Consider the following 14,484-nt stretch of genomic DNA (forward strand, 5'->3'; position numbering starts at 1 on the left):
TTTTTTTTTTTTTTTTTGGTTTTTCGAGACAGGGTTTCTCTGTAGCTTTTTAGAGCCTGTCCTGGAACTAGCTCTTGTAGACCAGGCTGGCCTCGAACTCACAGAGATCCACTTGCCTCTGCCTCCCGAGTGCTGGGATTAAAGGCGTGCGCCACCACCGCCCGGCCTAACACATATACTCACTCTTAAGTGATTTTTAAACATAAAGCAAAGAAAACCAGCCCACAAACCACAATCCCAGAGAACCTAGACAACAATGAGGACCCTTAGAGAGACATACATAGATCTAATCTACATGGGAAGTAGAAAAAGGCAAGATCTTCTGAGTAAATTGGGAGCATGGGGACTTTGGGAGAGGGTTTAAGAGGAATAAGAAAATGTTGGTGGGCAGTTCCCTATGAGTTAGAGAGTTTAGTACGGCTTGAGCTCCAAGCTTATTTTCTTATTAGAGTTCTTGGTTTCCTTTGATCCCTTTCTGACAAGTTAAGGACTTTTTCATGTGACATTGCTTCCCACACAACAACTCAGAGGAGGAGAAACTCCATTTCTTCCATTAAAAAAAAAAAATAGAAATCTACCCAGCAGTTCATGAGTGAGTAGTGACTTTGTCATCTCTCTGACTTCATTCCACCCTCATCTTCCTGGAGGTACCGTTTCATCCTCATCCCTCATGCAGAATTTTCCTGCCCACATTCGGCTCCTCTAGCATCTCTTTTTCTGGGCCAAGCACCATTCAGGTATTTTCCCAAACAAACACAATTCTCTTCTCATAAAAAAATAAGTTTCTCTTTTAACATATATTTTAAAGCTCTCACAAAATATACCCAGAATAGTTTTAAAATTACCCGTATCACAAATCTCAGCACATTGGTATCTTTTGTTCCAGTTGTCATTATATTATATAACTGGGCTCATTCTATATATATACATTTATTTTGTATTCTGCCTAAAAATTTTATGCATTCTATTATAGAAATTTTTCATCGCTGCCAGAATGTATCAGGAAAAAAAAACAGTTTTCAATGATTTTTATATTTTTCCATATTAGCTGGATGAGTTTGCTTAAAAATTATCCTTCTGTCTAGACAGTTTAGATTCTATATTGTCATTCTCCCAACTTGTGTTATAGTAAATATTTTTAGCCCTTGTTAAAAAATATAATACTGAACTTAGTAAAAACTAGGCAAGCACTGTAATAAATATTTTATTTTATTTTATTTTATTTTATTTTATTTTATTTGGTTTTTCGAGACAGGGTTTCCCTGTAGTTTCTAGAGCCTGTCCTGGAGCTAGCTCTTGTAGACCAGGCTGGCCTCGAACTCAGAGATCCGCCTGCCTCTGCCTCCCGAGTGCTGGGATTAAAGGCGTGCGCCACCACCGCCCGGCTTGTAATAAATATTTTAACACACAAATCTCTACTTTTTAATTTTTTTGCTATTCTGTTGGGATGAATCTGAAGAACAAGGCCATCTTAAATCTTAAGACAGGCAGTGCTGAAGTGCTTCTCGAGAGATGGGAAGTGGCACGATTAGATACAAGACTTTCTTTCTACAGATAATTCAAGTAGCCGACTCTACGGAAGAGATCATTAAAATCCGAATCAAACTGTGGTGACGGGGCGGGGGGTAGGGAGGCTGGGAGAGTGTGGATGTAGAGACAGGATGGGAGTCAGTGATATTTCTGAAACAGAGAGCCAGATATGGGCAGTGAGAAACAGTGAGGGTCAGAGACAACTCACCCTGACTATCTGCCTAAGATAATACTGATCTTTTTTTCAATACAGAAAGAGACAATGATTAAAGAGTGCAGATGTGCAGGAAAAGATAATTTGGTATGGGACATATTTTATTTGGATTATATGTCAATTTTTAAGAGCTTCGGGTGGAATCTAATAGACTCGCGGAACCATTGTTCTTAGGCATGGGACATCTGTTGTTTTTGCCAGTCTGACATCTGGTGCTCCTTCACAGGAAGAATTTTGGGTGCCAGTCTGGGTTAGAGGGAGCCTCGTCTCAGAGCTGCATTTTTTTACACCTGCTTTTTAATTAAATTGCAGGTGTCTCTGGTTTGGTAAACGGAGATGGGGATGACTGAGCATCCCGGTCTACCCTGAGGATCACTAAAGGCATCCATCCCTTAATCTGCTAATACCCCTGGAAGGGCTGGTTTTCCCCATCCTCTTGCACTGCGGCTTTGACACACCTGGCACTCCTCTGTCGCATCCATAACCCAAGTCAGCTAATTAGAGACAACGAAGTTGATGTCTACTAATTTCCAGGAGATGGCCAAAAATTAAAGCTATTTCTTAGGGATTTCGAGCTAAGGGGGATTGGTCTATAAATGGAGTTGTTGACAATTATTTTGCTTGTCTGGCAACTGAAGCAACACCAAACCAATCTGGGCTAGTTCTAATGACTGGTTCTGACTGGCATCCTAGGGCTCAAGTACATTGATGCCAGTTCTTGCATTTTTCAGTCTTTGAGACATTGCAATTCTCTTTACTCTTAAGGCAGTTTGCAACCAAATAACCTCTGACTAACACAGTCATATGGTATGGGTATCAGAAAATGATTGCTTTCTGATAAAACCAAGAGGAGTGCTACTGTGAGTACATAATATTTTGTTTTATATTTAATGGTTGACATAGAAATAAAGTCTATGTCCAAATAAGAGTGATCAAAGGCATGGGTGTAGAAATTAAAATATTAAAATTTATAACTGCCTGAAGTCAGTAGCTAGAATATCATGAATTTAGTTATGTTTTACATGCTTTGCTGTGTGTGTGTGTGTGTGTGTACACATGCATGTATACTTGCCTTTGCATGTGTGAGTAGAGGCCAGCAGTCCATGTTGGATATCTTCCTCTGTGCATCTTATTCAATTTTTTAAAACTATATATTTTTTATTATGGGGGGCATATGTACAAGTGGGAGTCAGAGGACAACCTGTGAGGGTGAAGGGTTGGTTCTTCATTATACCACATGGTTCTCAGGAATGGGACTCAGGTTGCCAGGTGTGGTGACAAGCTCCTTTATCTGCTGAGCCATTTTGCTGGCCCCATCTTCTTTTTTCGAGACAAACTCTTTCACTGAACCTGGGCCTCGGTCTTTTTAGCTAGGCCGGATGGTCAGTGAAGGCCAGGATACACCTATCTCTGCCTCTCTAGCATTCAGCACTTAGGGACCTGCAGATCCAAGCCTCACACTTGCTCAACAAACACGTTTTCCTCTGAACCATTGCCCTGGTGCCGACCTTCTGTTTCTTTTCTAGGTTGAAGGATGCATGGCAGGGTGCTGACATGCGAACAGCACCAGGAAACTCTAATTTAATTTTAGAACACACTTCAAGTATCTGGAACATGCAGCTTCATACTAGGACTTTGCATTTCAAGAAACGGATTACCAAGGGATTATGGTTCTTTTACTTCAAATGTCCACTAGGTGTCCGTTTGTTGATCCAAGACATGTCTGGGGTCTGGTTGCCACATTATATTTGCGTGACTTTCAGAGAGTGACAGCAAACACGTCATCTAGCAGCAGAGGTTTGACTGCCCTTTCTGCTCTGACGCTAGTAACAGAGCACATAAGAACTGGTCAGATTTGGTCTCCTTCCTTGGGCATTCATGAGTGGTTCATTTTCTAGCCACCTCTGTGCCTCAGCCATCTCTTTTAGTCTGGAGTTGTCATTTGAGGATGGCTTAATTAAGAATGTTTTTGCTTCATACTCTACCCTTGGGTCATTAAAAATTGCAATGGAAAATATGATAATGGGAAAATAAATTATTTAAATCTATTATTAATCTGAAGTTCTTAAATATGTATCATGGGATCTGTAAAACACTGTGCTGAAAAAAATCGGTACAGAAAGAAATTCTTATTCTACATCCTGCTTCATAAAATAATATGTAGCTAGTAATTAATATTTTACATATGTAAAGCAACAAATATTTAATTTTTTCCAAATGTAGTGTTTGAATTTACATAGTCAGTGTCTCTTTCGGGAGTGGTCTACCTAGCTACAATTATTTGAAGTGTGTTCTAAAATTTAAGTAAATTGATCTCACAATTACGCTAAAACATGCCCTTCAAGAAGTCATTTTAATTATGATATAATTGCTGCTATCCAAACCAGCAATTGAAAGAACGTCTGGCGGTGGGAGTGGGGATGGGGGTGGTGGCAGTGACAAACATTTGTAATCCCAGCATTCAAGAGGCAGAAACAGGAGGATCATGAGTTTGAGGCCTGTTCAGCAACAGTATCATCAAATCCAGGCAGGAGCCAGCACTATTTATTAGGACATTGTATCTAATGTGTCAAAAGTACATTTGCGAGGTCGGATTTTATTCTTGACAAATTTATGAACCAAAGAGCACTATAATAAGCAGAAATACACACATAAGGTATGGAGGAGGTGGTTAAGGGATGTTAATTCACAAGCATATGAAGTAGCTGAGGTCGCTCAGATTCCAGGGCAAGAAAGCCGAGCAACGGCAATCCAGCTCTGAGAGGTTTGGTAAGGAATTCAGGTCCCGCGAGGGTGGGAACGCGTACTTAGATCTTAGTAGGGAGGGCTGCGGCTGAGCCTGGAGCCCCCCCCCCCCCCCATTCTACTCTAACTCCGGGAGGGGCGGGGCTAGGGCTCGGGGAAGGACGGGGCAAGAGCCCGGGAGGGCGGGGCCGCGCGTCTCCTCCCGCCCGCCCCCCAGCTGGGATCGGGAGCGCGCGGCGCGGCACCGCCGGGCCGTGGGAGGCGAGGCGGCTGCTGGACCCGAGCGCCGCAGGTGACCCTGGCGGGGAGCCGGGCGCGCTGGGCCGGCTGAGAAGCGGCGGGCTGGAGGCGGGCCTCCCCGACTTGGGTCGTCTCTCAGCCTAGACGCAGGGCTGAGGAGACGCACGGCGAGCTCCGAGACGCGCGAGGCTCCCTGACGGCCGGCGGGGCTAGCGGCCCTCGGCATGTTCGGTGAGGCTAGGCTTTTCCTCCCGCCCGTGGGCTGAGGCGGCGGCGGCCACACGAGCGAGATGCACCTGCCGGGCTCGGCTTAGAGGAGCGTCCGGGCCGCCAGCGGGAGAGCTTTGGTCGCCCAGAGCCGGCGGCGACCGCGGGCCCGAACCGCAGCGACGGGTGGGCGCCCCGACATGGCGGCCCGGAGCGCCCCGAGCTGCCACCTGCGGCTCGAGTGGGTGTACGGCTACCGGGGCCACCAGTGCCGCAACAACCTCTACTACACCGCAGCCAAGGAGATCGTGTACTTCGTGGCGGGGGTCGGCGTGGTGTACAGCCCCCGGGAGCATCGGCAGAAGTTCTACCGCGGCCACAGCGACGACATCATCAGGTATGGGCTCCCGGGAGCGCTGTCAACCCTGCCAAGCGCTCCCGGAGTTTGCACCGGCCTGTCCTTCGGGGAAGTCGTGACCACTCCTGCAAAGGAGCATCACCCAGGGAAGCAAGACGCGTCTATCTGATCCCAAGCCCATCTACTGAGCACTCGGCTTTCCCGGCTCCTTGTTTTTCGGGAAGCCTCCTCCCGACCGGATCGTGAGGACGATCCGCAGGGCAGTCACCTCCATGGCTTTGTGACCTTTCCCATTCCATCAACGTCAAGAAACTTGTCCAAAGGTTGTTTGGCTAACACTTTTTCTTTTTTAGACCCGTGATTGGTTTCCCGTTAAAGGAGATCTTAGAGAGCCAGCGGTAGAAAATACTTAACCGACCCAAGCTCCGCAGAGCGGAGGCTGGACTTGGGGAGCGCATCACACGGTGCCCAGGAGGGTGCTCGACTCTTGGCCATACTTGTTAGTACAGGTTTCACTACCAGCAGTTATTGGCAGAGAAACTTAAGTATTTCTCGCAAGACAGTTCACGGGAGGTTAAAATTCACACTGGAAGGGAGTTTGAGGGTATAAGTCTTAGGTGAGAAATAACCTCACTGATTTCCAGTCCCGTTGTTTATCTTCAACAGAGTCATCTTAAATTTGCTTTCCTGTTTATAATTTAAGTCACAGGGTGTGTGTATTTTGCTCTTTGTTGATCTGCATCTTAAAGTTGGTCGTGATGTTTACATTTCTCTGGGAAGCAGTGCATTCAAAGGCTAATTTTCAGCATCTCCGCCGAACTTCTAAGTTAGGAGCGTTAGAATTGATAATTGCCCCAAGCCCATTTCTGCCTTCTATCGAAGTGACTATATAACAGAAAAATTTGAGAGTGTGTTTGTGTTGCTGTTTCTGAGTTTTTAACACAGGTTCTGTGATCAGGTTTAATTTTATTCCTTCATGGATGTTTCACAAGATTCAAATAAGTATCGTGGTTTGATGCCTAGTAAGCAAGACGCGCTGGTGCCGAAATTCCATGAAGTTGTGTTATTTTGGCTCTCTATACATATATAAGAGGGAAGAGGGCCTAATGGAAACAGAAGGTCAGATAGGATGGAGCCAAGGGAAAGTAAACAGAATCTGAAATTGTAGAGTAGGGAAGGCATGGTGGGGGCTTGTCTTATATTACTCAGTTGGTTTTTATAGACACTGCAGTGAAGGTTTACTAGATTCCACTTTTTAGAAAGGAATCTGAGAAGCAATTTTATTCTCAAATTAGGATTTTCCTGTGGTGGTGCTGATGAGGGCTTTAGACCTAAAACCAAAATCACTAACTTGAACAGAAGTTGTAGTGATTACTGATCTTCTTATTCACCTGAAGAGCAGATTTTTTTTTCCCAGTCTCTTTTCTTTCCCCAATCCTGTCATGTCTGTCCTTCTCCAAGGACTTGGTCTCTAACTTTACTAACATCAAGTAGCTTTGAGTTGCAGCCCCCTCCAGATAGTCTGAGGTTAAATTCGGAGAGTGGCGCAGGTGTGAAGGACGTTGAGCTCTTTATAGAGAGTGCAGTTCCATTGTTTCTACTCCTTGTGAGAGCCCTGTTATATGGAGGGTCTCCTAAACTTGATTTATTTGATTTATTTGAGGGAGATGAAGTTATGTCTCCATTCTTCTAACACTAATTAGAAGTTATATTCCACATTGCTTGAATTTTTTATTTATTTATTTTTCATATTGCAGATTGAGCCCAGGGCCTTACACATAATCAAGTGCCATATCACCGAGCTACACTGACTGCAATTTTTATAATTCATTTCAGTAAACTATAAAGAAGGTCGTACTTTTGCCTTCTGCAAGAGTTGTGCAACCTATACATCTGTCTCAAAATACTTCCAAACAGCAAACATACTCTACATGTCTGTGATTTGTGTAAATGAAACATTCTTATATAATTTATGACAATTTAAAAGGATTTCCTGAAAAGTTGTAGTGGGTAGTAAAATCTGAACCATACAGCATAGTAAAAATTGTGGCATAGATTTAATACAATACTAAGAATATAATTGAGAAATCAAAGTGCTTTAGAAATTGTATTTCAGATAGTAATGACAGATTATTCTTGTGAAATAAAACAGTCAAACATTAAAACCCATTTTTTTTTCAGTTTAGTCCATGACCTGTAAGCATAGAAACTATTCCAATAATTGTTCAGTTATTTCATGGCAGAAGATACAGCATTCATAAATGTGATGGATAGTAGAAAACAATGTTATGATATTAGCCTTAATAATGAAAATGTTTTCATCAGTTTTATTCCCAGCTGTGGGATAAGGCTCTTGTACACTGTAAAGATTTGTCACTTGTATTAGTTTAATAAAACACTGACTAGCCAGTAGTGAGACAGGAGGTATAGACAAAGTGACCAGACTAAGAATTCGGGAAGAGAAAAGGCTGAGTGAGTCACCAGCCAGACACAGAGGAAGCAAGATGAGAATGCCTTACTGAGAAAAGGTACCAAGCCACATGACTAAACATAGACAAGAATTATGGGTTAACTTAAGTTGTAAGAGCTAGTTAATAATAAGCCTGAGCTAATAGGCCAAACGGTTTATAATTAATATAAGCCTCTGTGTGTTTCTTTGGGACTGAATGGCTATAGGACCAGGCAGGACAGAAACTTCTGTTTATAATTCCCACATTTACTTAAAATTTGCTTGTGATTTTTTTGGTGAAATATAACTCCAGATGAAGACTGTTTTAAAATGAACAGGTAATTGTCATGTGGTTTTAAAAATATAAGTGCTATACTAGTTGTAAAATTTGTATAGTCTGTTACTTGGTCCTTCTATAATCTTACTGTCATCTAGGATGACTCAAGGTGATTCTATATGACATCGCATCATTTTATTACATTGCTTATAGTTAGTTGTCTTCCTTCTTTTGCTCTATATCTTTGTGTACTAAACTGCTCTGGTCATTTATCCTTTACTAGTATTTATTCCAGTAACTTGTTTATGTTTGGAAGTGAACTTCATTGTCAAAATAATGCAGGGCCTTTTCTTTGTGTGTGTGGTGTGTGTGCACATGTGCATGTGTTTCGAGTTCTGTTGTTTCAGTTTGGTATTAGCAATGGTTTTTATTCTAAGATAATATTTTTGCTAGTTCTAGTTTTATCAAAAGATGCTTATAAATGACCTGTTCTAAAACTTTTTTTTTAAAAAAAAAAGTTTTGAAACTTTTTCTAACTGAATTTTTTCCAAAGGATTTTATACCTTTTAAATTATGTTTTCCTTGTTACTGCCCATCAATATTTATTCGGTAAAGTAGTGAATATTATCAAATGTTTTCAAGTTATGTATACCAGGAAGGACCATGGATAGGATATAGTTAACTTGGAGTGTTTTTACATTAAGCTCTCTTTTACTCAGTTATCACAGTTTATAGATCTAGAACTTGAAATGTTTAAAAATGAATTTCATCTGTTCCTGAAAAAGGCTATTTCTTTCCTTAAAGACTCATCTTAATTCTTCTGAGAAATAGTGCTATCATCTGACATACTCTTGTGTTAGAACAGAAGAGTTAGAAGTTGTTTTACTGCCTTCTTCTCCCTCCCATTTACCTTTGGTTCTATTTTGTAATAGCCATTTCTCTCGGGGTCACCAGTGACTCAACACATTGCCAAATGCAGTGGCTGGTTATCGGTTTACATCTTTTTGACTTTTTGTCACCATTTGACACATTTGGTCATGCCCATCTTACTAAGATACTTTCTAAAAAAATTCCAAAAGTTGTACAACTGTTGATATGTGTGTGTATTAATTATAACCTTTAAATCTGTATAATACATTTGTGTCCTTAAATGGTTATCATTTATTTTTGGTGAAAACATTAAAAGTCCTTCTAGTTTTATGAAATACAGAGTACATTTTTATTAGAGCCATCTTACTGTGAAGTACCAGACTTCTTACTCCTAACTATAACTTAGGTCTCAGTGATAATCTTTTCCCCATCCATACCGTCTGTCTTGTTTTCCCTGGTCTCTTATCACCACCCTTCTACTCTCAAGTTGTATGAGATCAGTTTAAAAAACAATTCCATATATGTGGAAGATTTTGTAATTTATTTTATTTTACTTAGCAGTGATCTTAAGTTCCAACTGTTGTCAAAATGATTTTGTCCTCTTTATGGAAAAATAGTATTTTTTATTGGTGTGTGTGTGTGTGTGTGTGTGTGTGTAAAAGTAAGGAGAAAGAATCTGGACTATGAAGAACATTTTAGGCACTGTGGAAGGGAGGCCTCACTGTTCAGGTGATGCTTCAGAAACTTGGAGGTGAGGAACTATACTGTGTAGAAATCCGAGTAAAGGGTAGACTAGGCAAAGGGACTCTTCTCTATGGAAGCTCTGAAATAGAAGTCCTAATGGATTTGAGGAACAGTAAGAGAATTGGTGTGGCTGGAGCAGCATGAACTTGGGTTTAGTGAGGTAAAGATGATATGGAGTAGATTGTATAGAAACTTGCTGAGAGAGTTTTGGTTTTCTCTCTGAGACTAGAAACTTTTTTTTTGTTTTTTTCGAAACAGGGTTTCTCTGTGGCTTTGGAGCCTGTCCTGGAACTAGCTCTTGTAGACCAGGCTGGTCTCGAACTCACAGAGATCCGCCTGCCTCTGCCTCCCGAGTGCTGGGATTAAAGGCGTGTGCCACCACCGCCCAGCGACTAGAAACTTTTTTGTAACAATTGTGGTGGTTTGAATAAGAATGATTCTCATAGGCTTTTTGATTAGAATACTTAGTCATTAGAGAGTAGCATTACTTGAGTAGGATTAGGAGGTGTGACCTTGTTGGAGGAAGTGTGTCACTGAGGGTGGGCTTTTAGGCCCAGTGTCTTTCTCCTCCTGCTGCCTTTGCATCTAGATGTAGAACTCCCAGCTACTTCTCCAGCACCATGCCTGCCTGTGTGTCACCATGCTCCCTGCCATAATGGTAATAGACCAAACTGCTGAAACTATAAGCAAGCCCCACTTAAATGGTTTCTTTTACCAGAGTTGCTGTGGTCATGGTGTCTCTTGAAGCAATAGAACACTGACTAAGACAACAATTTAATGAAGTTACTGGCTTAGAGAATGGCAAAGTCACACTGGCTTCTATATACTGGAGAAGAGGAGCAGGAGGGAAGCAGGGGAACCCCTGAGGGGCCTGTTGTAGTTCTTTCCAGAAGTATTGGTAACTTGGACCCACCAGGAGATACTGGGAAGAGTAACAGTGAAAGCAGTGAGAAAGGTAAAATTATGGGTGTATTTTAAAGATAGGAGCAGTATGGTTGATTAATGAATCAGCTGTAAATTAGAAGAGATCAATAATAATCACAGAAATTTTTATCAGAACATGTTGGAGAATTGGAGTTAGCAATTAATTAAATGGGAAAGATTGTAAAAAGTATTTTCTGTTTGTGGAGAAAGGGAAAAATCAAAAGCCCTGTGTTAGAAGAGTTCACTTTAAGATAGTTCATAGACAAGTAAGTGGGGTCATAAACTAGATAGCTGAACAGTTATGCCTGTAACTCAAGGAAGCAGCCTAGTATGGCTAATATAAACTGGAATTATCAGCATGTAAGTAATGAAGCCATGAGTCTCCATGAAGTGACCAGCAAGTATAGACATAGAACAGATCTGGAAATGGATTTCTGTTGTGCTCCAATATTCAAATGCAGGGGAGATGAAAAATGAAATAACAAAAATGTAACCAGAGGAACAGAAGGGAAAATGAGGAGTATGGGGACATCAGATATGATCAAGCCTGTTTCCCATTAGTGAAGATGTTAGCTGTCTTATGGTTATTACATTACAGTTATAAAGCCTGTCCAGGAGACTATTATATCCAAAGGATCAGGGGAAAGGAGATTCAGAAATAAGTCAAAATTGGCTGTTATTAATACATAAATCTGTACCCTTTAGGATATTCCAGCAGCTCCTATTTGTTATTTAAAACAAACAACCAAACAATAGCATGTGACTGGAAGCTCTCATTCTTAGACTCACAGCGTGAGTAGTAATTCAGATTAGCAATAGAAACATTAGGAGAAATGCAGATTCTTATATCTTACACTGCTACCATACTTAGCTTTCCATAACTGTGACACAGTTCCTGAGAAAGGGGGAAATCTGTATTTTCACTTATGGTTTTCAGAGATTACGGTTGAAGGTTGAGTGTCTTTTGTTGCTTAGGGGCTGAAGCAAGGCAGAACATCATGGTGCAGTGCTATTGGCAAAGGAGACTGCTGACTTCAGGACAGCCATGCAGTGCATAGATGGGGAGAGGAAGAGGACCAGCAGAAGAAGGGGTGAATGAGCAAGGGAGAGGGCAGAGAAGGGAGAGGGGAAAATAATCTGGAAACTGTGTAGCACCTTCACTTCAGAACTAAAGAAGGCACGTCTTCATTTTCCTTCCCATTATATGGAATCTTTTGTGAGGACTTCCTCGTCAGGACACTGCTGCCTCCAGTGTGGAATGCTGTATTTCATACTCCTTTCAGTATGTGATAGGGGATGGGAGTCTACTTTTTTGGTACCTTCAGTCTTGAGCAGTTCAGGTCACATTGTATGTAACAGATAGATTATGTTTTTGCTTAATATAACAGAAGCTTTTCCAAATATTATGGGAAATCCCCACACTTTTAGGTGGTGTTAAAGTTTTTGTTGTTATAAAGTACGGGATGAAAGCAATTTTCATAAGGGTTGTTCTTTGTTGAGGATTATTTTATTTAAAATTTCTTTTGAACTTTAGCAGCTCGTTTGGAAATTCAGTTAATAAATACTGACTGAATAACTCCATGTACTATCATTCTCTAGATGCTTAGAGTTCAAAGTGAAGAAAGTGTGTGCATGTAAAGTTTCTGCTCTATTGGTTGGCATGGAGATTTTAATGGAAAGAGTTAGATCATATATAAATAGTAATTTTCTTTTTCGTTCTTTTTATTTATTTATCTATTTTATTTTATGTGCATTGGTGTTTTGGCTGCAGATAAGTCTGTGTGAGAGTGTCAGATGTTGGAGTTACAGATAGTTGTTACTTGCCATGTGGGTGCTGGGATTTGAACCCAGGTTCTTTGGGAGAGCAGTCTATGTCCTTAACTGCTGAGCCATCTTTCCAACACCCATATATATATATATATATATATATATACATATATATATATATATATATACGTATATATATATATATATATATACAATAGTAATTTTAAATAGTTGATAATTACCGTTAAAGGGATTAGGATAATTAGGATAATTAGAATATTTTGATATTCTAATCACTGAGAGTTTAGAGAAAGCTTCTCAGAACAAAATACGTTTGACATAAAGGATAAATGAGGCAAAGATTTTGGACATCATTCTAGACAAAAACTTTAAAAGCATAATTTTCTTGACTTTTTTAAGGACAGAAAGGCGTATGTGGCTAGAGTGAACAAGAAGGAAACCGGTACAGGTTAAGGCTTGAGACCATCCTGAGGGATTCCATTCCGATTTTATTCTAGGTCAATGGGAAGCTGTTGGAGAGTTGTAACCAAGTGAATGGTAAAGTCAGATTTATGTTGTTTTGAAAAGATTCCTTTGGGGTCATTGAGATGGCTCAGCAAGTAAAAGTGCTTGCCATACAAGCCTGCTGACCTGAGTTTGATCCTCAGAACCCACATAGAGAACAGACTCACAAAATTGTCCTTTGATACATACACTCTGTCGCATGCCCTACTACCAGTAAAACAAGTGAAAAAAAAGTCATTCTTTTTAAAATCAGTCTGGCTTTTCTTTATTGCTCTAAAAGGGAGCAATAAAGAAAAGAAGGTGGATGGTCAGAAGGCTACTGAAGTAGTTCTGATATAAGATGAATGCTGACCTGAATGAAGATCACCGAGACAAGATAAGGGTGATAATAGAGGCATTAGGACAGGCTAATGGAATTATGTGGTAACTACAAAAATAGTAGTGAGAATGGAATTTAAATTCTTGATCCAAGCAATATAGTGCTTGAGGTTTTAGCTAGAGGGAGTAAGACAAGAGAAGGAAATAAAAGCGATACAAGTAGGAAAAAGAAGACAAAGTATCCTTGTTTGCACATGATGGTTCTATATATAAAAGAACCTCAAGACTCCACCAACACACCCTAATTGTCACCATAGAGCCTTCGTCCAGTACCTAACAGAAGTAGATGCAAAGATCCACAGCCAGGCACTGGGCTAAGCTCTGGGAATCCAGTTGAGGAGAGGGTGGAAGGATTATATGAGCAAGGGGAGTCAAGATCATGATGGGAAAACTCACAGAGACATCTGACCTGAGTTTGTGGTAGCTCACAGACTCTGGATGGACAGCTAGGGAACCGGCATGCGACCAACCTAGGCCCTCTGCATTGGGGTGACAGTTGTGTAGCTTGGTCTTTTGTGGGGCTCTTAGCAATGGAATCAGGACCTGTTCCTGATGCCTGAACTGGTTCCTTGGAACCTATTCCCTATGGTGGTATGCCTTGTTAGCCTTGATGCCTGGGGAAGAAGCTTGCTCCTGCCTCAACTTGATATACCATGCTTTGTTGATTCCCATGGGAGGCCTTATCCCATCTGAATGGAGACAGAGGAGGGGATGGAGGGGGAGGTGGTAAAAGGGAGGTGGGGAGAAGGAGTAGAAACTGTGGTTGGTATGTAAAATAAATAGAAAAAAAGATTAAAAAAGAAAAGAAAAAGAACTGATCTTGAAATCAATTTTATTTATATAAGAAGCTTTGCGGTAGAGAGTGTTGTAATTTTTTAAAAAGCCTGAATACTAACAGATAGTATTCAAAATTCCATATCCAGTAATACCTAATAATAAGGTGAAATTTATCATATGCTGAACTGCCATAGGTAAATGTTGTTAGATCAAATTTCAAATAAAAATAAAAGGACTATCAGAAATTAATAAGTACCTGTGTTCTCATATAAAAATGCACTTTATAAACTAATCAAGTTATTTGTACAAAAATAATAAAATTTCAAAATGAACTACATATTTAAAATAACAGGATAAACAAAAATTGATGAATGAGTGGGAAATCGGGTAGTTACACAACAGCTTTAAGTTGCTGGTGATATAGGAACTCAGAGAAAGGAAGGAGCCATAGACCCTAGACACAATGTGAAATGCTGAAA

At 40.6% G+C, this 14,484-nt stretch overlaps 1 protein-coding gene across 11 annotated transcripts in view; it reads left to right on the forward strand.

Moving 5' to 3' along the window:
- Positions 1-4,762: 4,762 nt before the first annotated feature.
- The window catches only part of Eml5 (EMAP like 5), a 128,921-nt gene continuing 119,199 nt past the window's right edge, over positions 4,763-14,484 (forward strand). For all 11 annotated transcript variants that reach the window (XR_005286162.1, XM_038336077.1, XM_038336081.2 and 8 more), the window contains exon 1: positions 4,763-5,333. Coding sequence is in view for 10 of the 11 variants with exons in the window: in XM_038336077.1 (XP_038192005.1) it covers positions 5,137-5,333 (197 nt within the window). In the remaining variant the exon portion in view is untranslated. The remainder of the gene's footprint in view (positions 5,334-14,484) is intronic.

The sequence above is a fragment of the Arvicola amphibius genome, chromosome 7 (assembly GCF_903992535.2).
Source record: "Arvicola amphibius chromosome 7, mArvAmp1.2, whole genome shotgun sequence".
Lineage (NCBI taxonomy): Eukaryota > Metazoa > Chordata > Mammalia > Rodentia > Cricetidae > Arvicola > Arvicola amphibius.